The 24,542-nt window shown below is 45.3% G+C and overlaps 1 protein-coding gene and 1 long non-coding RNA gene across 2 annotated transcripts; one reads left to right on the top strand and one right to left on the bottom strand.

The window, feature by feature from the left end:
* Nucleotides 1-20,848: 20,848 nt before the first annotated feature.
* Nucleotides 20,849-21,385, bottom strand: LOC140223024 (uncharacterized). The gene is made up of 2 exons (XR_011898408.1): nt 21,247-21,385; nt 20,849-21,071 (listed from the first exon to the last, which is right to left on the bottom strand). It is a non-coding gene; the product is annotated as an uncharacterized lncRNA (long non-coding RNA).
* LOC117864660 (probable serine/threonine-protein kinase PBL19) lies at nt 21,341-24,208 on the top strand. Its single transcript, XM_034748782.2, has 4 exons — nt 21,341-22,165; nt 22,624-22,884; nt 23,164-23,286; nt 23,407-24,208. The coding sequence occupies exons 1-4, from the start codon at nt 21,701-21,703 to the stop codon at nt 23,959-23,961; spliced, it is 1,404 nt and encodes a 467-aa protein (XP_034604673.1). The 5' UTR covers nt 21,341-21,700; the 3' UTR covers nt 23,962-24,208.
* Nucleotides 24,209-24,542: the final 334 nt, after the last annotated feature.

Raw genomic sequence — 24,542 nt, 5'->3', positions numbered from 1 at the left:
AGGTAGATTCATCTACTAGCCCAACATGAAGCCACCTGCTCTCACCAAGAACGACGACTCACATCTTATTGCCTACCTTGATACCCTCTCGAACCAGGAGGGAACTCCCCTATCGTACATCTATGAAGAAGACGGCTCCACGGAGGTAATCACGTTAAGTTTGGAAAGCTATTCTTCGGAATGAGAACTCTTCGCTCTCATTGCTGCACAAGAAGTGAAAAAGAGGAGCAACCAGAGAGAAATTCGCGGCATGAACATCACCCGGATGATGTCTCACAGGATGAGCTCACCGCCAACATTGTCGGAGAAGAAACTGAAGCCCAAAGAACTCGACGGTGAGCAAGAAACATAGTAAGAGCAGAGTGTCATCGCCACCTTGCAGCAAACCTGCCAATCATGAACTTGGATCGCGCATTTGAAACAGTTCAATCGCGTCAACATCGTACTCATCTTGCCACCATCGCATCCATTGATCTTATTACCCTCGCAATATCACAGGACAAGTACACTAGGCAACTGGCGGAACTAGCGGAGCGCGCGTACGAACAACTCGATCAACAAAACCCGATACACTCAGTTCCACACATCCTATCCCAACATGGCAGTAGCCATAGGCGCACTCCATCCAGATTAAGCCAAGCTGGAGCAGAGGGTAGTCGGGCGGGACCCTTGGGAGGCCGTGGCCACCGTGGGCCCAACCCAGAGCCTGAACGCCCGGTACAGGATCTACGTCATAAGATTAACTCTGATCACGACGCCCGTACGATCATTGACGGACGCCGCCGCGAGCATGACCAGGAAGTCAAGTACCCAGGAGATAATTCCGACGGGTACCCCACCTTCTCAAGACGAGTAAGGAGGACAATTCTACTCGAGAAATTCAAACCTCCGGGTATCATCAAGTACGATGGCAAGATCCAATCCAATGGCTACGGTGCTACTCACTATCAGTATAGGCAGTAGGAGGAACGACGATACCAAGGTCATCTACTTCCCCATTTGCATGGAGGCAGCGCCACTTACATGGCTCGAGTCATTAGACAAGAACTCCATCGATACGTGGAAGAATCTCAAGGTGACGTTCACCAACAACTTCGCAGGGGCAATGCAGTGCCCTGGCAACAGAATCGACTTGTCTCAAGTCAAACAGCAACAACGCGAGACCCCGCGCAGCTACCTACGTCGTTTCTTCGATAAGAAGGCCACAATCATGGATATCACGGAGTGCGATGCCATAGATTGCTTCCAAAACGGTCTCAATGACTGTCGGATGTTCCAGGATTTTGGCAGAAGATACCCCGAAGATATCAAATCTCTCAAGATTATGATACATGCATGGGCAGATGAGAAAGACAAGGAGATCGAGAGGTTCGAGTCTAACCCCAACAAGGGCCAGAACAGCAGTAATCAGAATAATGGCTAGCGCAACTATCACAACAACAATGACAACTGAAATAACTACTCAGGAGGTCAGAATCGTAAGAGGAAGCCAAACAATACTGTCGCGGCAATATCAGAATCAGCCAAGAAAGGCGGCAGGAGTCAAGACAGGACTCCGTTCAGCGAGCTCCAAAAGAAGCAGTGCTCATGGCACCTGCATCATAAGCACTCTGCGATGGATTGCTACAGTCCATGCAGAGTCATGAAAGACTTGCCAGAACCTTCTGGGAAAAAGAACAAGGGCAAGACCAAGGAAGACGAAAATTATGGTGACAAAAAAAATTCCAGAACCCTTCCAACACCATCAACGTCATCTTTGGCAGCACACCAGGTACTGCTACTAAGCAGTCCCAGAAGTTGGCCCTACGAGAGATCATGTCCATTGAACCAGCAACACCTACGTTCCTCAAATAGTCCGAGGTGCCAATCACCTTCTGCAGGAAGGACCAATGGACTAGTTTCTCAGACCCAGGATGGCATCCTCTCGTCCTAGATCCAGTAGTCGTTGTTTTCTGACTCACCAAGATACTCATCGATGGCGGTAGTGGTCTCAACGTACTCTTCGTCAAGACATTAAGAAAGATGGGCCTTGACATTACTGACATGCTCACCCCAACAAACTCTCCATTCTACGGGATTGTCCCAGGCAACGCGGCTGTACCCCTCGGGCAGGTGGTTTTGCCAGTTACCTTCGGGACTAAATAACACTACCAGATAGAGTACATCCGGTTCAATGTGGTAGACTTCAAAACATTGTATCATCCTATCCTCAGAACACCTGGATTGACCAAATTTATGGTGATCCCGCACTACATGTACCTAGTACTCAAGATGCCGGGACCCAAGGGAGTACTCTTCGTGCGCGGAGACTTAAAGAGATCATACGACTGCGACACCGAAACTGTGGAGCTAGCAGCGACTACTCAAGTGCCAAATTCGATCATGCAAGTCTTTGCCGCCTTCAAGAAACTGTCCCCATCAGAACTCAAGATCCTAGAGAAGAAGTTGAGAGCAACCAAGGTCAAGCCGACAAGTGAAGTAGACATCAAAGCCATTGACATTGATACCGGTGATAGCTCCAAGAAGCCCTAATTGGCTCAGGGCTGGATCCTTAATAGGAAATCGCGCTCATCAGCTTCCTCCGAGCCAATCGTGACATCTTCGCGTGGAAGCCATCGGATGCCGGGGGTTCCCAGAGAGTTGATCGAGCACTCACTGAATGTGGACCCAAAAACTACACCAAAAAGACAACGATTACGGCGGTTTGTCCAAGACAGAAGGTAAGCAGTCAAAAAAGAGTTGGCCAAACTACTTGCAACAAGTTTCAAAGTGAAGTTTGACATCTAGAATGGCTAGCCAATCCCGTCCTAGTGCGAAAGAAAAACAACAACGAGTGGAGGATGTATGTCGACTACACAGACCTCAACAAGCATTATCCAAAGGATCCCTTCGGACTCCCTAGGGGATCACTAGATAGCTCTCAAGGAAGAAGATCAAATCAAGACTACGTTCATCACCCCATACGGAGCTTTCTGCTACACAACAATATCCTTCGGGTTGAAAAACGCAGGTGCCACCTATGAACGGGCAATCCAGGAGTGCTTCAAGAAATAGCTACACTGCAATGTAGAGGCGTATGTAGATGATGTGGTTGTAAAGACTAGAAATCCCGATGACTTGATTGCAGATTTGGAAGAAACTTTCACAAGCTTGCAAGAATTCCGGTGGATGCTAAACCCAACAAAGTGCGTTTTTGGCGTACCCTCCGGAAAACTACTTGGGTTCGTCATCATTCACCGAGGGATTGAAGCTAACCCCGAGAAGATCTCCGCCATTACCGATATGCATGTCCCATCGTGTGTCAAGGACATCTAGAAGCTGATTGGGTGCATGGCGGCCCACAACATATTCATCTCTAGGCTTAGAGAATGGGGACTACCCTTCTTCAAACTACTCAAGCGGCAAAATAAATTCCAGTGGACCGAGGAGGCAGATCAAGCACTTCTACAGAAGAGGTACATTATCAGGAGTACTCATGAAGTACATCTCACGACAAGATGACAGGACATACTGGAGGAAATTCACAAAGGAATCTGTGGAAATCACGCATCCTCACGAACGACTATGGGCAAAGCTTTCAGAGCAGGTTTTTGTTGGCCTATAGCTCTCACTAACACTGAGGAACTAGTCCGCCGGTGCCAAGGATGTCAATTCTTCACCAAGCAACAACACGTCCCTGCTTACAAGCTGATCACTATACCACCCTCTTGACCCTTCGCATGTTGAAGGCTAGACATGATTGGTCCACTGCCTTCGACGCCTGCAGGATTCAGCCGAGTACTGGTGGTGATCGACAAGTTTACTAAGTGGATCGAGGTGAAGCCAGTAACCTACCCCAAAGCAGACAGGGTACTCGACATCCTCGATAAAATTGTCCATCGCTATGGCTTCCCCAATCGCATTATCACAGACCTAGGCTCCAATTTCAACAACCTTGGAGTATTGCGAGATAGCGGGATTGACATCTGGTACATCTCTGTCGCTCATCCGTGGGCCAACGACCAGTTTGAGCGCGCCAACAGGATGTTACTGGAAGCTCTCAAAAAAAGACTACATGATATTAGAAATACTAAAGGGGGCAAGTGGCTCAAGGACCTACTCAATGTCCTCTGGGGGCTTCGCACCCAGTCGTGCAAGCCTACAAGGCAATTGCCCTACTTCCGGGTCTACTGATTAGAAGTCGTCCTTCTCGCTGATGTCATGTGGAAATCTCCAATAGTCGAGCAATATGAGGAGGGCGCAGCAGAAGTAACAAGGCGTCTAGATTTAGACAGCCTTGAAGAAGCTTGCTGTGTAACACTTGTCCAGTCTGCAAGGTACATTGAAGGAATCCGCCACTATCACGATAGCAATGTTAGAGAACATTCGTTCAATACTGGCAATATGGTCCTCAAGTGTATCCAAGACACCAAGGGACTGCACAAGCTAAATTTGCATGGGAGGGACCATTCATCATATCCAAGGTCATTGGACTTAGGTCGTACAAGCTCCAACTCTCTGGCGAAGACGTCAACAACTCGTGAAATATCGAGCAACTTTGTCGATTCTACCCTTAGTTTACATATTCATGTAAATTGGTCATCGGCCTCAGTTGTATAATTATAATTTAATAAAGCAGATTTATTTTTCGTTGTAAAACAACTACTTATTTCTGCCTGATTGCAACTTGCCAAAGCATGTTCATAGAGCTATTCAGCTCTCCGGGTACTATCGCCCAACTCGTAGCTTGTAATCACAAGTCTGTACAAAGCTACTCAGTTTCCAGGGGCAAAATTGCCCACATACGGCTTGTAATAACAAGTCTGCAAAGCATCTTCTAAGTTATTCAACTCATCGGATAAAAATGTCCAAACGCGGCTTGCAAGATTAGTCTGCAATTAAAAATCATGAGTTATTCAACTCATTGGACAAGTTTGTCCTCTCGGTGGCTTCCAGAAAAGAAGTCGTCAGCAATTTGGGAGTTACGTAGACTACTCAAAATATTCTTATCTAGACAAGTCTGTCTAGTCGCAACTTGTAATAATAAGTCTGCAGTTCCAGACTTTTGAGAGTACAACATCTGAACAACCCAAAGAGGTTGCAAAGATAGGCTCCAGTTGAAGAAATCCTGAAGAGTCTACTCGCTTGCAAGATCTGACTACCCAAATACCTTAAATACTCGCACTTCGCAAAAAAGAGTCGTATCCCAAAGTACTCTACACCGTATATTTGAAGAGGCTCATCAGAGTAGCCTTGTGCGCAAACACTTACGGCTACCGTCCGAACAGCTATCAGGGTAGTTCGTAAGATGCACTAAAAACAAAAAAGTTGACAGAAGGAAAAATTGCAACAAGATTTCAAATAATTTACATTTCATTCATATTATATTTATATTACAAGGAACTGATGTTCACTTTTTATAGAGACTACTCAAGGTCTAAGTGACTAGCCACTTCCTTTGTGATAGGGCACATCTCCTGCAGGTACTGATGGAACTGCTCATTAGAGCAGTCCTCTGTGATCCCTTCCGCAACAGGAGCTAGGTCCGCCTGCGGGTAAAAGGACTTCACAAAAGCCAGTAACTGCTTGGAGACCAACTCAACTATCTTCTGGACATAGCCGGTGACCTTGGCTGGCACCTCCTTGAGTATCTCAGACAGAGGGTGGGGCTTCACACCTTCAGCTGCGGGCTTCACCATGTCTACAATGGGCTGAGCTGCTTCAGTTAGCTCCTTCAGAGCAAGCTTTGTAGCCTCCAGCTCAGCCTCGCGCTCCTGGAGGGTCTTCATGGTGTTCACCAAGTCGACCTCCTCATCCACGTGCATCTTCCTCTCCTTCTCTAGGTGATGTTCCAAGTTTTTGTACACCACAGATAATTTGTCATGCTGGTCCATCACCCGGTAGTAGGAGTTCTGCCAATCAACAACTCGCCCTTGGAGATCTTCCTTTCTTTTCTCGAGCACTGCAGGAACAACATAAAGGAAAATTCAATATCACAAAATGGAATCAGTACTCGAAAACCAAAAGAGAAGATCAATTACCTCTCAGCTGTTGCTTCAGGAACTTATTATGCTTCTGGAGGTAATCCTTCTCCGCAAACTGCTGGATAGTGTTACGGTAATTGGCGGCTTGGCCATCATACTTCATCAGTAGCCGGGAGGAGTACTCCCACTCCTTGGCAAGTTCCTGAGCAAGTGCCTCAGCACGTATTATTGTGTCCCCGTAACCCTGGAGCATTTGGGACTTTCGGTGGGAGCACTTGATTACATCCTGCAAAAACAGAGCTAGTACTCGTGTCAAGGTGCGAGTACTAATTTCAAGATATGGGCGAAGCAGGAGGAAACTCACCACTGCATATTGGCCTACATGGCGGTACATCTCCATCATCCGGACCTCCATCTCTATGGTGAGCAGGGGGTCGGCAATCAGCTGAATGTCTTCAAGGTTAACTCCTTCAGCTATCCATGACTCCTCGTGCACTTCAGCATTCGCTGCGCCAAGTGGAACCAGGGCACGGCTGGTTGACGGACCCAGCTCGGAAGGTGGAATGGCTGCCAACACTTCCAGTACTTCGGCAGCTTCGGCCTCTATCTCCGACTCGGGAGCTACAAGAGTAGCCACGACACCAGAGGTAGTCGCTGCTACAGCCTCAGGTACTAGTGGGTCAGGGGCTGGCACTAAAGCATCATTCAACAAAGAAATCACATCTTGCATTAATGCGGCAATAAGGGATACATCACCTGGATTCGTTGTCGGCATAGGTTGATCTTCTGATGGTAGACTTGTTGGTGCCAGGACGATGTCTTGGATCGAGTGGCTACTACCATCGGTCGCAGGCTTCGAGCTTGGGCCTCCAAGCTCCACGCTAGAGGATTTCCTGCAAAAAGACAAGTTGTCAGAAGACATACTACAAGTCAATAACAATTTACAATTACTACTTGAATGAAGTTTCAATACTTACTTTGAGGATCTCCTCACTTTCAGAGAGGGCTCCCCTAACAAGCGCATCGGCTTGATGGTCGGCGACGGCTTCTTTGGTGCGGCTTGTTGGGTCACAGTGTGATCCTTGCCAACCTTGGTTGCCGCCTTCGTCTGTTGTGTAATCTGGGTGCTAGCAGGGTTTGCCCTGGCAACGAAGGGTTCTTGGTCGTCTTCGATCTTGATGACCTCCATGATTATTGACAGCTGCTGTTGCACAACTTCGGTAGTCGTCTTCTCTGCCTCAGTCACCTCCTCGACTACTTGCAATCCACCAATGTCGTATTGAGTAGACATGATGGTAAAGGACTCACTTAGTAGTACTCGATCCTTAGGATCTTGCTCTTCTTCGAAGGTTATTACCGGTGGAGGCACGTCCTTGGTGGTGCGAGGCTTCTTTACCGCACGCTTCATGGCGATGGTCCACTTCTTCTTTGGTGGCGGCACCAGTCCAGCCTTCAGATCATCTTCAGCTGCACATTTTGATGACCTGGAGGAAGACCCAGCCTGGTCAGACGGCTGGGCCTTAAGCATGAATTCCTCTGCAGCTTTAGAGTTAGAGCTGCTGAAGGACTCGAAATCGTCTTCTTCCTCCTCTTCAACTTCGCTCTGCACGCTCGCAGTTGTGTGTACGCGTGGAGTGGCGTCAGAACCTTCTGATCCAGGAGGAGGAGGAGCGGAGCAAAATAATTGTACATCTTCCTACATAGGAAGACAAGTCAGTGCATCAAAAATTAACAAAAATCAGTACTCGGAGGCTGTGGCCATGGGTACTTACACTGCTTGGCAGGTTGGTAGCGCAGAATTCCCGCACAATCATCGGGATCTCACTTGCATTCTTCAAAAGGTGCCTCAATCGTGCCATGACTTCATCGACACTGAGCTCCTCTGGTGACATCCTGGATGGATCATTGGGGCCCGAGTAGTCGTAGCCTCATGTGCACCGGAGGTGTAGGGGTTGAACTTGCCTCTTCATGAAGCTGAAGGCCACCCCAACTCCTGTTAATCCTTATTGCTTGAGCTTGGCGATTCTGTTTAGGAGCTCGGGTAGCTGCAAGCAGTCCCCATGTGAAGGCTCATCCAACCACCTATTGTTCCAAGTTGGGCAGTAGCCTGTCAACTTCGGGAGCTTAGGCTCGTGGTTGCCGATGTCGTACCATCTCTCTTTCCACCCAAAATGTGAGTCAATCAACTCGTAATCCAAGTAAAGGCCCTTCACCTTCTCCCTCATCTGGATCCCAGCCCCACCGAGTACTTTAGTATGCTCTCTCTTGTCTGAGGCTTGACCCGGAAAAACTTGCGGAAAAGTTAAAAATGTAGCTAGATCCCCAGGAATGCTTCGCACAGATGAACAAAAATCGCAGCATGCAAAATGCTGTTGGGGTTGAGGTGCACAAGCTCGATTTTGTAGTAATCAAGGAGGCTGCGGAAGAAGTTGGAGGCTGGCAAAGCTAATCCACGCTCAATAAAATGAGAGAAGATTACCGTCTCATTGGTGTATGTCTCCAACAGCCACGGATTGCTGAAACCACACCTCCAGTTGATGACATCCTTCTCTTGGAGGAGGTTGGCTGCTACCAATGCCTTGATGTCCTCCTCTTTCAGTCCAGGCACACGCAGGCAATGGTGGGGCAGTCTGGTCAGTCTTGCCATACTTGGGAGTTGGCAGTTGGATCTCCTTTTTCTTGTATGCCTTCTTCTTCCCACCTTTCGTCGCCTTGCTCGAAGTTGCCTTGTTTCCCATCCTTGTTGCCATGAGGGTTTTCTTTTGCATGCGCTCGGGGGTAAATGGTAGGGGACGGTGGCGCTAGAGCTCAAGGATCGGGCAGCAGCGGCGCTAGGGCTACAGTGTGGAAGTTGAAAGAGCAGATGGCATAGGTAAAATGAAAGGGATATTTTTCTCCGTTATTTATAACCGCAGCGCAGTAACAAGCAGTGAGATTAAAGGGAATATTCTGGTTTAATGGCATGGGGATTTCGCACCTGGTTGACAGTTTCCCTTATTTTTGGAAGAGATAAGGTTACTATTGGCGAATGGTCACGTTGACCAGTGGTTAACCCTTATACCACCAAACTAGTCATGTAACGGCTCGGGGGCTGTGTGCCACGTGCCCATCGGCTAAATTTTTTTTGTCTCAGTTTTAAGGATAAATAGATGCAAATTACAGTTATACAGATTGACTCTCAGCCTAATTTTTTGATTCAACCTAAGGCTCGGGGGTTACTCCATATGGAGTGCGACTTTCGTTGCACTTCCATATAAAAATTCAGGATTGAAGATTCAAGATCAAGTTAAATGAGGCTTGAGCACATTCTAGCCGTATGGCAGTGCTCGAGTGCGTTTGAAGACTCAACCCGATGGAGCACTCGAAGAGCACTAAAACTAGTCGGAGAAGCCTACAAAAGTACTCGGAACTGCTGCATTTGACTAAAAAATATTCGGAGGTATGTCGTACATACATCTATGGGCCCACCAGAAGGTTTGGACAGTGCTAGATACATGGATGGACACTGAGACGTGTCAGACATGGAGACTATGATGCAGGACGGTGTGGTCTACGTGGCAAGACAGGAACTAGTCGAGGATTAGAAAAACTACTCGTAGCAATTAGAGTAGGACTCATCTAGTCGAATCCGATTAGTATTCTTGTAAAATAACCTACCTGTAGCCCTGCCACCAGCAATATAAGACAACGCAGGGACCCCCTCCAAAGCAATTCAATCCAACCAACATACAGGATGTAGTGTATTATGCAATATAGCGGTCCGAACCTATCTAAATCGTGTGTTTGAGTTCACCTTCGAATTCCTAATCTCGGTGAGCCCCACGCACTAAACACTACCTCGGGCACCCCGCTCGGTAGGTTGCCGGGTCTAAACACTGACAACATCCAAAGTATTTTTAAAAAAATAAACATCCAAAGTTTTCATTGGAACACCATCAATCCAAATAAAAATAGGTTCTTATAAAAAAAGTTTTATTGAAATAGGGTTTTATGTGAATACCATCCGGTTAGTAGATGGCATTTTCTTGAAAGGTGACAACAATATATCTTGTCTCATGGTATTCCACTAGATGTTATAAATATTAAATAATCTTCCGTTATATCTTGATAAAGTAAGTGGCAATAGAGGCAAAGTAGGAACACATGAACAATTGAACATAAGAAGCATATGTGTAAACGAGGAGATATACAATAAAAGAGTAAGTGGAAAAGGCGCTATATATTAGAGCAAAGATGTGACCCGAGGCAAAAGCGTAGCTCAGCTAGTAAGGTTCTTGTGGTGCAACCTGCATACCAGGGTTCGAGTCCTTGACTCGGCACCGGTGTTCGCATTTTCCTGGATTTATTCCAGGATTTAACTGGCACTATTCTTTCAATGGTAGGCGACGTGCCCCTCAACAACGAGACGCCAGTGGTGACTTCATTAATCTTGAGGATTTAGCGCCTCAGTCTTTCGGAGGTGCTCATAGGGTTAGGGTTGCGTGTGTGTTCGTAGGGACGAGTGCACGTGCGTGTATACGAGTGTCTGCGTCTGTACTGTGTAATTTGTAAAAAAAATGACCCAGGGCATAGAGCAAATGAATAATTTTAGTTGGCGCAACTAAAACTCCAAGTGCAACTATAAACGAGATTCTTTTTTTGAGCCCCTACTTTAAGATAGGAGGGCGCTCATTCACATCACAATTCACACCCCTATTTCTTAGCACGTTCCAACTCTTCTCCTAAATTTCATTACTTATTTTATTGAGGGTTGGGGAACGATTGGAGTGCTTTTTGGCATACAAGTTAGTACCTGTTTGGATTAGATAGGATTAATTTTTAGCCAGGGAACAGTTAGTTTGGTAAAATCTCTGAGGTTGTTTGAATATATTGGCTAATAGTTAGTTGGAATCATGACAAAAATCTATTTTGCCCTTAGTGAGATGGAGACAGTTATAGGTGGGAGGGCAAAATGACTTTTTCTAACCATTAGCTTATTTTAGCCGAAATTAGCTTTTTTTGCCAACTAATACATTAATAGTTACTTGGAGCTTAGCTAACAAATAGCTCTCTTGTTTAGATCAGTAATATCTAACTTTTAGCAGTTAGTTGGAGTACTGGAGTGGATGAGTTCACGCATATGCCAGCCCATCATCCAATCTGGTTTTTAGTTTTTACAAGGAGAAGGTCGATTTGGTTTCTTTGCAGCTGGTAAAGCCTCCCATCTGCCAACAATATCATTTATCACAGTAAAATTCGACGACCACGCTAGAAGCCATTGATTTCACACCACCACCTACATTTATGGTTTGCCAAAGTTTCTTTTTAAGGGCTTACCAAGGATTCATACGGCATGAAACAAACCATCCTAGATGTTGTTGGTCTCTCTTTTCTTAAAGAGATTTGCTATTTATCTGTTGACAGATTTTTTAGAGAAAATCTTCGAATTTTTTTTATGTTGCAGATGCTATTTTTTGATGTTGCAAACATTCGTGATGTTTCAAAATATTTCATGATTTTAGGGGAGGAAGCATAAAAATATTTTCTAGTGTTGCAGATTCTATTTTACAATGTTTCAAACATTGTTTTGTATACTGCATAGTACTTCATGTTCCAGCCACATGAACATGGGAGGATAATACCTGCAACACTGCATAACAACATTCGCAACATTATAAAATTTGACAGATCTTACCCTTAAAAATCTGTCAACACATAGATATACATTCCCTTTAAAAAAATAATTCTAAACGTGAGCTCAAACTCGTGTAGGATGGTTAGATAGAATCAATTCGGCTATCACATAAGTAATTTTGTGATATGGCAAAAATATTAATAACAAAGAAAGAGGGAAATAATTCCTAATTCAAAAATGGCATCGATGTGCGCACCTGAGGGCGAAGAACAACCTGTTTCGCGTTGAGGCAAGCATCTCCTTCCATCTGCATGAGGCCCACCCTACAGCCATCGCCTACCGCTGTCATGGTCTTGCCCGAGCTCCCCACCCCTCACCTGCAACCTTGCCACTACCACCAAGGAGGAGCTCATCACCACAACCACCCTACCGCTGTCTCCTGCTCGCGTGCCCACTTCGCTCTTCGCATCCTAGGCCCCTGCTGCTCATGCGTGCTCACTCATAGTCAATCGCCCCCTCACAAGTGGTCATCACAGCGTTGGCCACAGCATGCATGGATCAAGAGACCCGCCACCTAAGCCCACCGCCACTAGCGCGTAGCCACGCCAGCCTGCGACCACCAAGTGGCCACCACCCCGTCGACCATGACATGCGTGGATCTAGAGACTCACTACCACTCTCATGTCCTCGCACGTAGCCATGCTGACCCGGCCTGTGGCCTCCGACTCCGAGTGGCCGCCGCGGTGGCGACCGATGGATCTAAAGATCCAAATCCATTGCTACTCACGCGTGACCACGATGGCCCGTGGCCCCCCGAGTGGTCAACACCGCGAAGGCTGCAACAGGCATGAATCTAGAAACCCACCACCGCTCACGTAGCCCCGACGGATAGCGACTCGCAAGTGGTTGTCACCAACCAGCCACCGACAACCAGCATGTATGGATTTGGAGAACCGTCGCCTAGGCTCGCCATCGCTCGTGCATAGCAATGGCTAGGCCACGGCCCCGCCATGGCGGACCTTAACCAGCATGCGTGGATCTGGAGACCCGCCACCGCTCGTGCATAGCAATGGTTGGGCCGCAGCCCCGCCATGGCGGACCTTGAGTGTCCACCACCGTGGCATGCTGCACCCCCTCCCCCCTCCCGAGTGGCCACCGCCTCGCTAGCCGCGGCATGCGCAGATCTGGAAACTGCTTCCTAGGCCCGGTGCTCCTTGCCCTTGGCCAATCCATAGCACCCCAATCGCCGTCGCTGTGCTAGCCGTGGCATGCGTGTGGATGTGGAGAGAGTGAGAGAGATGAGTGGAGGATGAAAGAGTGGTCGAAGGGGAGAGACCGGAAGAAAAGGAGATTTATTATGGGCGATTTCTTGGTGAGGCAGCGGCTACATAACGTTTTGTACTACCATATACCCTTCAAACGGGTATCCAAAGTAGTCCTACATGACTACGTGTAGAGTAGAGCAAAAGGAGGTTCGAATTTTGTCGAAGTGGTGTCACTGTAGCTGGTATCTGCTACCTTGGAGACTCAACATAGACTTAATTAAAACCAGATTTGACTTATCTGTCGAATGAAAAGTTTATTTTAGATAAATAATAATAATATCACTAGTTTAACAAAAACTATGTTTAGCATTATTGTCGTATTGTCTGAGTATAACGAGCCAATGAAACAGCTCACTGACTTGTTAAGAAAACGAGCTGTTTGAATCGGTATGTTCAAGAGATCAAGGCAAGCTGAACTAAGCCCAACCTATGAACAAGTTGAGCTGGCTCACGAGTCTCAAGTTTTTCTGCTAACCCTATATCCAATAGAAATTTTTCACTCAAAGGAATGAAAGGATGCTCGCAATTTTAGTTTACAACAATATTTATATTGTAGAATTTAATAAAATGCATGCTACATTTTTAGACAAGTCTTAATCTTTTCTTTAATACATCAATTATAATAGAATATATGTAATTTTAGGAGGAGTGAGTTTAACAATAAATTAAAGCAAAATGTCTACCCCACTCAGTCAGGTAAAGTTCCTTACTCCTTGCATTGGGGGCTTCCCCTTGGACGTGGAGTAGGAGGGTGGCAACAGTAAAGCATACCTAGCTATGAGGGATGGTGGGGTGCACAATGGTCTTCGTGATGCTAGTGTATGTTGCTCGGTTATGGTATTTTGTTTAAATTGTTATCTCTTCAACCTGTGCAAAATTTTGGGCATTTATCCTTGAAGTGTTGCGTTTCTCTTGTCTCTTGGTTGTATCTTACTCGTGGTAGCTAGCTAGTGACAACTTCTGATGTAACTCATGGATTTGCCATATTTTTAAGGAGAAGTTTGTGTTGGCAATCATCTGCAATAGGTTTCTCAAAAACAACAAAACAAAATGAAATATTTTTGATAGAAGTATATGATTATCCATCTTTTTTTCTTACTAAATATCCTAAAAAGGTAAAAAGTACTAGAACAAAACCAATTGTGAGGGGTAGGAATAAAAGCATATGCTCCCTTCCATTCAAAATGCTTGTTGTCTCATCAAAGTTTACTACCTTAAAAATACTCGCTGTTTTACATCTTCTAGATAACTTTGACCTATTCCTCCAGTAACATTTAAACGAGAAGATCTTCAGTAAAACACCACTTATAAAACCTAGCGCTGAATTCATTTGAGAACAGTAGTCACAATTCACAAAACCAAAGGTTCCTAAAAAGACACCTATTTGAGAACGAGGTTGCTAACACTTACTTTGGAATTCAGGCTCGCAACTGCTTGACCAGCAGCATATGCCAATTAGGCAATTAGCCACGTAATTTGAAATTTTGCCCCGTAACCTGACTGGCTGCGAGTTCTCGCTCACGTTTACGGAGAGAAAACTGGAAGAACGTAGGCCCTGTTTAGTTGCCCGATTTTGGACAACCAAAATCAATGTATCAGCACTGTAGCATACTGTAGCGTTTCGTTTGTATTTGTGAATTATTATCCAAATATTGACTAATTAGGCTCAAAAGATTCGTCTCGCAAAGTACAACCAAACTGTGCAATTAGTTTTTAATTTCGTCTACATTCAATACTTCATGCATGTACCGTAAGTTTAATGTGATGGGGAATTTTTTTTTGCATAGTGGTAAAGTTGGGATTTTGGGGTAACTAAACAAGGCCGTACTCTGCCTGCAGATTCCTGAAAAGTCACGTTTACGGGGCGTTGATTCCTGCAGCAAGCCAGCAATCATCGATTCGCCATGACGACAGGAGACTCTATACAAGTCAGCAGGATGTTCATCAGACGTTAGATGTCCACGATCTGAACTGAAAAGATCGGTCGCTCAAGCCGCCTGTGAGGTTCAGGTCTCAGGCATTATTATTTGTAGCTCGGGAAATGGGTTTGCAAGGAAAATACGATTTTCTAGAGATAGATAAAAAGAGATAGAGGCAGTTTTTTTTTCCAAAAAGTTGCACGTGCGGGCGCAAATACTCTCCAGGACTCTAGCACCAGCAGTCCACTACTCTCCAGTCTCCACTCGCCAAGGGTCGCCACTCGCTAGTCACGTCGCCGGCTTTTGGTCGGGGAGGCGTCACGCATCGGCAGCAGGGAATCATCGGTCGCATCGATCCCCTGACGCTGGCAGCAGGCAGCAGCACTGTAGCAGCGTCGTGCGCAGCACATGTCCCGCAACAGCGGAGAAAACAGGATTGTGTTTAGCTGCCGAACTCCCAACTTTGACACTATACAAAAAGGAAGATTCCATGTCACATCAAACTTGCGGTACATGTATGGAGTACTAAATGTAGGCGAAATCAAAAACTAATTGCACAGTTTTGTTGTACTTTGCGAGACGAATCTTTTGAGCCTAATTAGGGGTGTTTGGATCCCCGAGCTAAATTTTAGTCCTTGTCACATCGGATGTTTGGGCACTAATTAGGAGTATTAAACATAGGCTAATTACAAAACCAATTCCACAACCCCTAGGCTAAACCGCGAGACGAATCTATTAAGCCTAATTAGTCCATGATTTGATAATATGGTGCTACAGTAAACATTCGCTAATGATGGATTAATTAGGCTTAATAGATTCGTCTCGCGATTTAGCCTAGGGGTTCTGCAATTAGTTTTGTAATTAGCTCATATTTAGTCCTCCTAATTAGCATCCGAATATCTGATGTGACACAGACTAAACTTTAGCTCCAGGATCCAAACACCCCCTTAGTCAATATTTGGACAATAATTCACAAATATAAATAAAACGCTACAGTGTGCTACAGTGCTACAACAGTGATTTTGCATCTCCAAAGTTGGGCAACTAAACAAGGCCCAGGTATAGTAGGGTGTACTCTTGGGACTAGGGAGGGCATTCGCTACCGTCGCTTCGGGGGTGTTTGGATACTAGGTGCTAATAGTAGTGTCACATCAAATATTCGAATGCTAATTAGGAGGACTAAACAGGATCTAATGATAAAACTAATTGCAGAATCCAGTGCTAATTCGCGAGATGAATCTATTAAGCCTAATTAATCCGTCATTAGCAATGGTTACTGTAGCACCACATTGTCAAATCATGGACTAATTAGGCTTAATAGATTCATCTCGCGAATTAGACTCCATTTATGCAATTAGTTTTGTAATTGGTCTATGTTTAATACTCCTAATTAGCATCCAAACATTCGATGCGAAAGGTACTAAACTATAGTGGGGTGTATCCAAACACCCCCTTAGTCCAAAGTTTCAGTTACTATCACGTCGAATGTTTAAATACTAATTAGTAGTATTAAATATATGTTAATTATTAAACTAATTGTATAGATGGAAACTAATTCGCAAGACAAATCTATTAAGTCTAATTAGTTCATGATTTGATAATGTGATGCTACAGTAAATATATACTAATCATGAATTAATTAGACTTAATAGATTCATCTCGCGAATTAGTCTCCATCTGTGCAATTGGTTTTGTAATTAGTCTAATACTCCTAATTAGTATGTGAACATTCGATGCACCCGCTTTCGAATCGGTAAAAACCGAACGGACAGAGTTTTTTTTAAAAAAATTGGTGAACCGGCTGGTTCCACACGAACCGGACTGGTTTTTTGATTTTCACCAATGTTACCCTTCTGTTGATTCAACGAAACCACGTCCGCCTAGGGGTATAAAGAAAGATTGAGTTTTTCTCACGTTCGCCGTTCAGGGTCAAGAGAAACACTTGGGGCCATCGGGGATTTTTTTTTCACAGGCTTTGCAGGCGGCGGCGCATCCGCCGCTTCTTCTCCGGAGGTGGCTGCTCCACATCGCCGGCTCGAGCTCGTCCCCTCTCGTTCTTCGCTGGTGGTGACCCCTCGATGGCGGCTCCTTAATCTTCGTCCCTTGCCGCCCTACGTCTTGACAGCTTACTAGCGGCGGCCGTGGGGGCTGGCGGCCAGCGGCGAGCTCCAGTTCTTCCTGTCCCTGCTCGGCGCCTCTCCAGCCATCCACCACCTCGTCCTCGTCGTCGCCGTCCCTTCCAGCTTCTTCGGTTCTCCCTGCCTGATATGGCTAATGGTTAGGAAGTAGTAACTCAGTACCCAAAGGTCCAGGCTACAATGATGATTGAATTTATATTGTGATTAGAGTTCATACTTCACGGATCTATAGGGTATTGAGTAGGATACTGAATGACAGAGCACACTTGCAGTTGCAGTACAACTTTGAGAAAACTTGCTATTTGAATTTGTGGTTTGCATGTTGAATACTTCCACAGTTGAACTTGGAATAACGTAAGCTCTAACTACTATGGTTATGTAATTGTGTTATTTATGAGCATAATTTCCTATTGATTAACTATGTAATATAATTTTTATCTGTAGTGTTAATTATCACTGGTATATGGTATATTAGACAGGTTCAAAGTATTCGTGGCCAGTTCATTTCAACGGTCCAAAGCCCGGCGGTTTAACCGGTTCCCAACGGTTGAACCTGTGAACCATTGAACCGATGGGTTCACCGGTTCAATGACCAGCCGGTCCTAATAACTATGATTCCAATTTCATCCTTTGGTGGTGAATGCTGAATGGTGGTGATGGATCTTTCATATTTCCTACAATTAATGTTATACGGATGGAGTTGCCGGGTAAAAAAAGAAGAAAAAAAATTCATTTTACTCCCCTCACCATTTACTTTGTCCACTTAACACCCTAAGCAAAATTTAGGCTACTTTACTCCCTCGAACTATTTCATTTGGTTCAATCTACCCCTAATTAGATTTCTCTTTTCTGTTTCTTTGCGTACAAGCTGAGTTTTGAGTTCAAATTTTACCAGTTGACTTATAAGATGATGCTCTATGTTAGAAAAATATATTATCATTTTTCATGATTACTTTTTTACAATTTCGTATATCTAAGATCAATTTCGTATTAAATATTCCTGACCTATGAAAATAACCATGAAAAATTCTTAGTATAATTTTTTAACATAAGGCATCATGTTTCGTATCTGATCACAAAATTTGAACTCAAAATTCAACTCGTATATGGAGAAAAAAAAGAGAAATTTAATTAGGGATCGATTGAACCAAATGAAATTACTCAGGAGAGTAAAGTGGGCCTAAATTAGGAATTAAGCGGACAAAGTGGATAGATGAGATTCAAACAAGAATCGATGTCTCGCAATGCGTCAGCATTTTTCGTTTGTGATTCCTGTAATGACATAAACGTGTCGGTTGCTCCTAGGAAACGAGCAAACTTCATGGCATGGGTGATAGAAGATGAGGCGTTGAGCCGTTGACTGGTGTTAACTGGCACGAGTCTCCTTTAACGACTTGCAGGCCACACCGGGGCACTGTCGTGACTCGTAAGTCGTGTGACGGACGGAGGGACGTGTGCAGGTCAAAGAGACAAAGACGGCTATGATCTCAACTTCCCAAGTCAGCCTTGGATGTCTTCGGCCACCACTCCACCAGGCACGTAGACAGGAGCACAGGACGACGGAGACTGATCTGGATCAACAGGTCGCCGGTGCCGCGCCTTTGTGCTGCCACCTGCCAGCAAGCAAAACTGCCGGACGTGCAGGGTTTGCTGCTATCCGGCTGCAGAAACGAGGACGGACGAGCAGCAAGGAACCAAGGGCTAGGTGCACGGCTCTGATGCAGTTTGCTTTCATAGGGCTCATGATGTGGTATTCCTTTCTTACGAATCCTTCTGACATGAGGTGCCATTTATCGCATCGGCGTCTTTGTTCTTTGAGCAATACACATTTTCTTTTCATGAGTCACGGATCGACGGCCATTTTGGTAGCAACGAAAAGAGCCGTTCACTTTTATATGCAAAGCCAAAGCAATGCAGCCAGCATGTCCAGAAAATTACATGTAGTTTAACCTCAAGTCCTCAACACATTCGTTTCAGAAAAAAAAAGTCCTCAACACATAAAGTGCACAGATGAGCGAGTGTAGGTCAACAGGGCTGAAATGATGATGAGAGATTGTCTAGTGTCTAGTTTTGTGAAATTTCTTTGCAAAAATAGTCAAAATTGGGCTTAGCTTATACGACTAAAACAAGTTACGTCTCGAATTAGACTAACATAATACTAGTTTAAAGCAGTTTAGTAGAAAACACAGAGGAATAATGCACTTTTAAATCATGAGTAATTAACGAAAGACAAATAGATAATTTATTCTTACCAAACCATGGCCAATAGACAATACGAGTTTCTACAAAAGGCCACACGAGTCTACAAATTACCCCGTTTGGATACACAATGCCAAACTTTAGCATCCTCAAATGGAGTGCTAAAGTTCAGCACTTGGGGTTGTTTGGATACAGTGCTAAAGTTTAGCACATTGGATGATAAATGACTACATTGTCCTCATTTATGATTAGCTTGGGGAAAAGTGGAGAGGAGAGAGGGGGGGGGGCAGCAGGGGAAAAAATAGATTTGGAATCACTTTTAGCACCTTTTAGCACCCCTTGGGTGTGCTAAAGAAAATAAGGGTGCTAAACTTTAGCACACCCCACTCCTGTTTGGGAGCCCAAGTGCTAAAATGTGCTAAAAAGTGGGGTGCTCACCCTCTCCAAACGGGGCCATAATCCCGTGAGTACACCCAACGTCCCCACTCATCTAGCTCTGCTTTTGTCTTGTTCTTCAGACTTACTGGTCCCTGAAATCCACAGGGGACAATTCTTCACAGTTGAAACTCTTCTCACCTTGTTAATTAAACTTCATTTTCTAGTTCTTGACAAATGACAATATGCCATCTAATCCTTAATCAAATGTTCAAAATCTAGAAAACGCTACAAAACAAGGGCTAATTATAGAGAGAATTGCATTTGTGTACCCAGGTACTTCAGTACTTGGTTGATTTCTCCCAAACTGGTGCTGCGCTGCTGCCACCTGCCGGCCTGCCGGGCTCTCCGGCGATATTGATTGGCTTAGGGTTTATCGCAGACATCCATCGTCAAAACTCATCAAAAGGTTCTATTGCACCTTGCTTCTTCCGAGACGTCTACGACTTCTCTCCCTTAAAGTACTCGCCAGAATTTCAGTAGGCCAGTCGTTCAATCGCAAGAAAATAAAGCATTCAACGAGAATCGACATAAAAAAGCACTAGCCGTAAGAAAATGAGATTACCCCTTGGTAGGGTTAGGACCACCCGACCCGATAAATTCAACTCAACCCATCCAAAAAAATCCAACCGAACCCGATCAATGTATTGGATCGGACGGGCGTGGCTTAATATTTATGACCGATCAAAAATACGATATGGGTCAATTTTTTTACCCAAAATCAAAAAAATTCAACCAAACCCCAAGATTGCACACAAAACGTGGATCTAACTCGACCTGAACCTAACCTGACCTGACAATGTGATGGGTCGGGTAAGGGCAAAAAAATCCGACCCGATAGTCAGCTTGAGCCGAGCACGGGCTAAAATTTTTTATCCAAAATCTAAAAGAACCAGATCCAACAAATGATCAGGTAGGTACGAGTGGCTTTTCAGCCTTCTATTCGCTTCTCCCCTCGAGAAACTTGCCTGCGCCAGGCAGAACACCCAGGCGCTTGATTTCGGACCTTCTTTGTTTGAGTTGCAGCTTTTGAGTTTTTTTGAAAAGCTGTTGCTAGCTTTTGTTTCTGAAAAGTCAACACTAACTTTTAGAAGACGTGTTTAGCTTTCTGAGCTCAAAGAGCTACGAAAAGCTTATAAAACTGAACTTTTCAGCTTTTCATATAAACTCAGCTTTTCTGAAGGTATAGGAAGATCGCTATTTATTTAGCTAAGCTGTTAGGAAGCTCATGTTAGGAAGCTCAGATAAACAGTACCTTAGTAAGCTTGGGGTTGCATCCAAACGGGGCTTCCGCCGGAGTGTTAAACACGGGACCCAAATGGCAGCCAACCGGGTCAGCTGCACAGCGTGCCTATACAGGACTGAATTCCTTTGTTGTGGGAAAACGCTCTCGTCAGGAGTTGGGACCTCGGAGGCACAGGTCGTGGTTGAACTGTTGAACACTTCAGAGTTGGGAGCCACTAAACAATTTGATAACCCTGCAGAAACACTGTAAGTCTGTAACTATATACCATTAGAGATTGGATAAGATAAGACGACCATTTGCTACGTAGACCGTAAAAGAAATCAAGAGGAAGCAGGTGGGAGGCGAGAGTTCATTGCAGTTTGCAGTTGCATCCCCACCAATCTCCTCTGCCGTCGCTCTCAAAGTACCTTCGGTTTGACTCGTAGATTTTCTTTATCATTTCGGCACGAGCTTACGCGGGTAATCCACACTTCAACCACCTCCGTCTCTCTCACCTTCATTGCTCCTTACGCCTAGCCGCCTAGGACAACAAGAACTCAAGAAGCGTGGGTGAAGCGAATTCCTCTGTGTTTCCCAGCTTCCTGTTCGCCTTGGACTAGCTGGCGTCAAACAATTCTGCACAAATCTTTTGACGTCTCTTCCCCAGGCTCGTGTTGTCTCCCCGACGCAGTTCTTCGCTCGCTGCGCCGTCAACCGAGAAAAGCTTCGTCTCTCAAAAGTTTCGGTGCCTTTGATCGGCTTGATTTCCAGGAGCTCGTGTCGCTCGTTCCCGTCGTGATTTGAGCTCTGTGGAGGCGATGGAGAAGTTGAGGCGAAAAGCCACCGCGAACTGAGCCCCGCCGCCTCCTTCTGCTCCAAGCGATGGATTGCTTCCGCTGCTTCAGCAGCAAGGGGAAGAAGGGCAAGGTCGAGAAGAGGCGGGAGGGGACAACGGCGCCGGCGTCCCCGGCGGCCGCCTCGTTCCCCTCCACCGTCTCCACGGGGGCGCGCTCCAACCTGTCCTTCTCCACGGCGTCGTCGGCCGTTGGCATGAGCCTGTCCGAGGACTCGAGCGCGGCGGTGCGGGCCGCGGCGAGCAAGTCTTCGGGCTCGGCCTCGGTCTCGTCGGCGCGGAGCATCCCGGAGCTGTACGAGGAGAGGGGAGCCAACAGCCTCCGCGAGTTCGGGTTCCGGGAGCTCCGGGCCGCCACCAGCGACTTCAGCCGCCTGCTCAAGGTCGGCGAGGGCGGCTTCGGTAGCGTCTACAAGGGCGTCGTCCGGCTGCCCGGTGGGTCCGCCGGCGGCACGGTGGTCGCCATCAAGAAACTCAATCCCAATGGCCATCAGGTGCCCATCGGTGGCTTCTTGGCTCATCGTATCACCTTGTCTTGGTTCATCATGAATTTATTTACAGTCTATTGCTTTGTGCCTGCCATTTACATAAACCTCTCCGTGTGATTACTACAAGAATTACAGTGAGACTCTGCTTCTGATTCCTGAATTGATACATAGCTTGCATGACTGTGTAATTTATAGTATTTCACTAATGGCTGCAAGCCTTACGGTGGCATGCAATCTGCTAAAACAGCGTACTAACATGTATGATGAGCATGGTAATGTTAGTATTTCATTTTAGAACTTCAAAATCATTCATTGGCATATTCATCTGCGTTCTGTAATGAAGCAAATAGTCGCATATTCTCAATGTGACTAATTTGTACCAACGGATTGACTTGCTACATTGCTAGGACTGTTTCGGAGTTTCAGCATTTGAGTAATTAGGTTTCTACTCCTGACTTGATCAGGGGCACAAGCAATGGTTGGCAGAAGTTCATTTTCTGGGAGTTGTTGAGCACCCAAATCTCGTCAACCTCATTGGGTACTGCGCCTCGCAAAGTGAAAGGGGCCCTCAAAGGCTGCTGGTCTATGAGTTCATGCCGAACAAAACCTTGAACGACCATCTGTTCAATAAAGCATACCCTGTCCTCCCATGGGACACCAGGTTGGAAATAGCACTGGGTGCTGCTGAGGGATTGACGTACCTCCATGAGGGATTGGAAGTTCAGGTATCAGCTTGGCAGCTCAGAATATTTCTGCTATGAGCTATCTGTTTTTTCATATTATGAAACGTTGGACTATGTTTTTTTTTGTATTCTTGGATGAGTGATCGTGTTGATTGAATGGAATATGATTAAGAGAACCATGTGTCGTAAATATCGATTCTTGCTCATAGACGTGTTCAGAAGGAATTGTGCATCTTCCCTTGACTATTTGTCAATATGATTTGATTCGTTTCCAGAAAAATAATGAGAGATGTTTTGTGTTTGGGCATTGAAAATTTGCAGGTCATATATCGCGACTTCAAAGCTTCCAATGTCCTGCTGGATGAGGAGTTTAGAGCAAAACTTTCAGATTTTGGATTGGCAAGGGAAGGGCCATCAGCAGATCATACTCACGTATCTACAGCGGTATGTGTTGATTTTATTTCATATATCAAGACAATCTAACTTCCTCATGCATGGTCATCTTAGGGAATTTTCCATATTGAACTCTGACTCTATACTGCATTGAAAACAATTTGCAATCAGGTTATGGGGACACTGGGCTATGCGGCTCCAGATTATGTCGAGACAGGCCATCTCACTACAAAGAGTGATGTTTGGAGCTTTGGGGTAGTTCTATATGAGATCCTCACTGGACGGCGCTCAATGGAGAGGCATCGTCCTAAGAATGAGCAGAAACTTCTTGAATGGGTGAAGCAGTATCCTGTCGAAAGTAAGCAGTTCAGCAGGATTATAGATACAAGGCTTGAAGGCCATTACTCTAAGCAGGGCACTAGAAAAATCGCCAAGTTGGCCAATAGTTGCCTTGCAAAACACAGAAGGGACCGTCCAACAATGAGAGAAGTGGTTGAGAGCCTGAAGCAAGCAATGCAGCACAAGGAGTTAAATGGGGACGCAGGGGCTTTGGGTGAGAGTTCACCACCTGATGAGGTGTCAGGGAAACCAACCACAGAGGATGTTGCCGTGGCATCAGCAAGGCGGCGGATGCTTCATCTGGCTGCCCTAGGTGAAAATGCAAACAGCATTGCGAGGAGGAGATTCATGCTCATGAGGGCTGTGGCTGCTCCAACTCCTACGTAATCTTCAGTTTAGTTATGATCGTTTCTTTTGATCCTGTACTTTCTTATGTGCTTATGGATATAGGGTCATTGGTGACGTCCCCCCTAGTCAGTGACTCAGTGTACATCTATTAGATGATCAAACATTCCTTTTTACTTATGATCTGTACTGTACTTTCTATAGGTAGGGTGGGTGTGAGACTAGAGATTCTCTATTGTAAAGGTTTCTTTGCCGTAAGGATTCATAGGTATGAGATGCAATTCTGTTATCTATTGTTGCCTGCAACTTTAAACTTCGTATAGATAGTGATAAAGGTGCCAAATTCTTCCTTTTCATACTCGATTTCGCCTTTTTTCATTGACTAATAATTCTATAGTCACTAACTATATTTTTAAGGCCCTCTGTTTTAGGTATGAAATGTACGCTGAGCACTATTTTTTACTGCATGAGCTCAGCTTGTAAAGTTAAGACCATAGCAATATCTTTTTTTACTCGTATAACATTAATTATAAGGGAGTAATATGCACCAGGAGTTACTACATGTAATAGTTTCTGATTTTTTTAAGACCATGTTACAGTTCTTTGTAGAATCATACGTGCAA

This window comes from Setaria viridis, chromosome 1 (genome assembly GCF_005286985.2).
Source record: "Setaria viridis chromosome 1, Setaria_viridis_v4.0, whole genome shotgun sequence".
Taxonomy (NCBI): Eukaryota; Viridiplantae; Streptophyta; class Magnoliopsida; order Poales; family Poaceae; genus Setaria; species Setaria viridis.
This window is presented reverse-complemented; position numbering and strand designations above follow the sequence as displayed.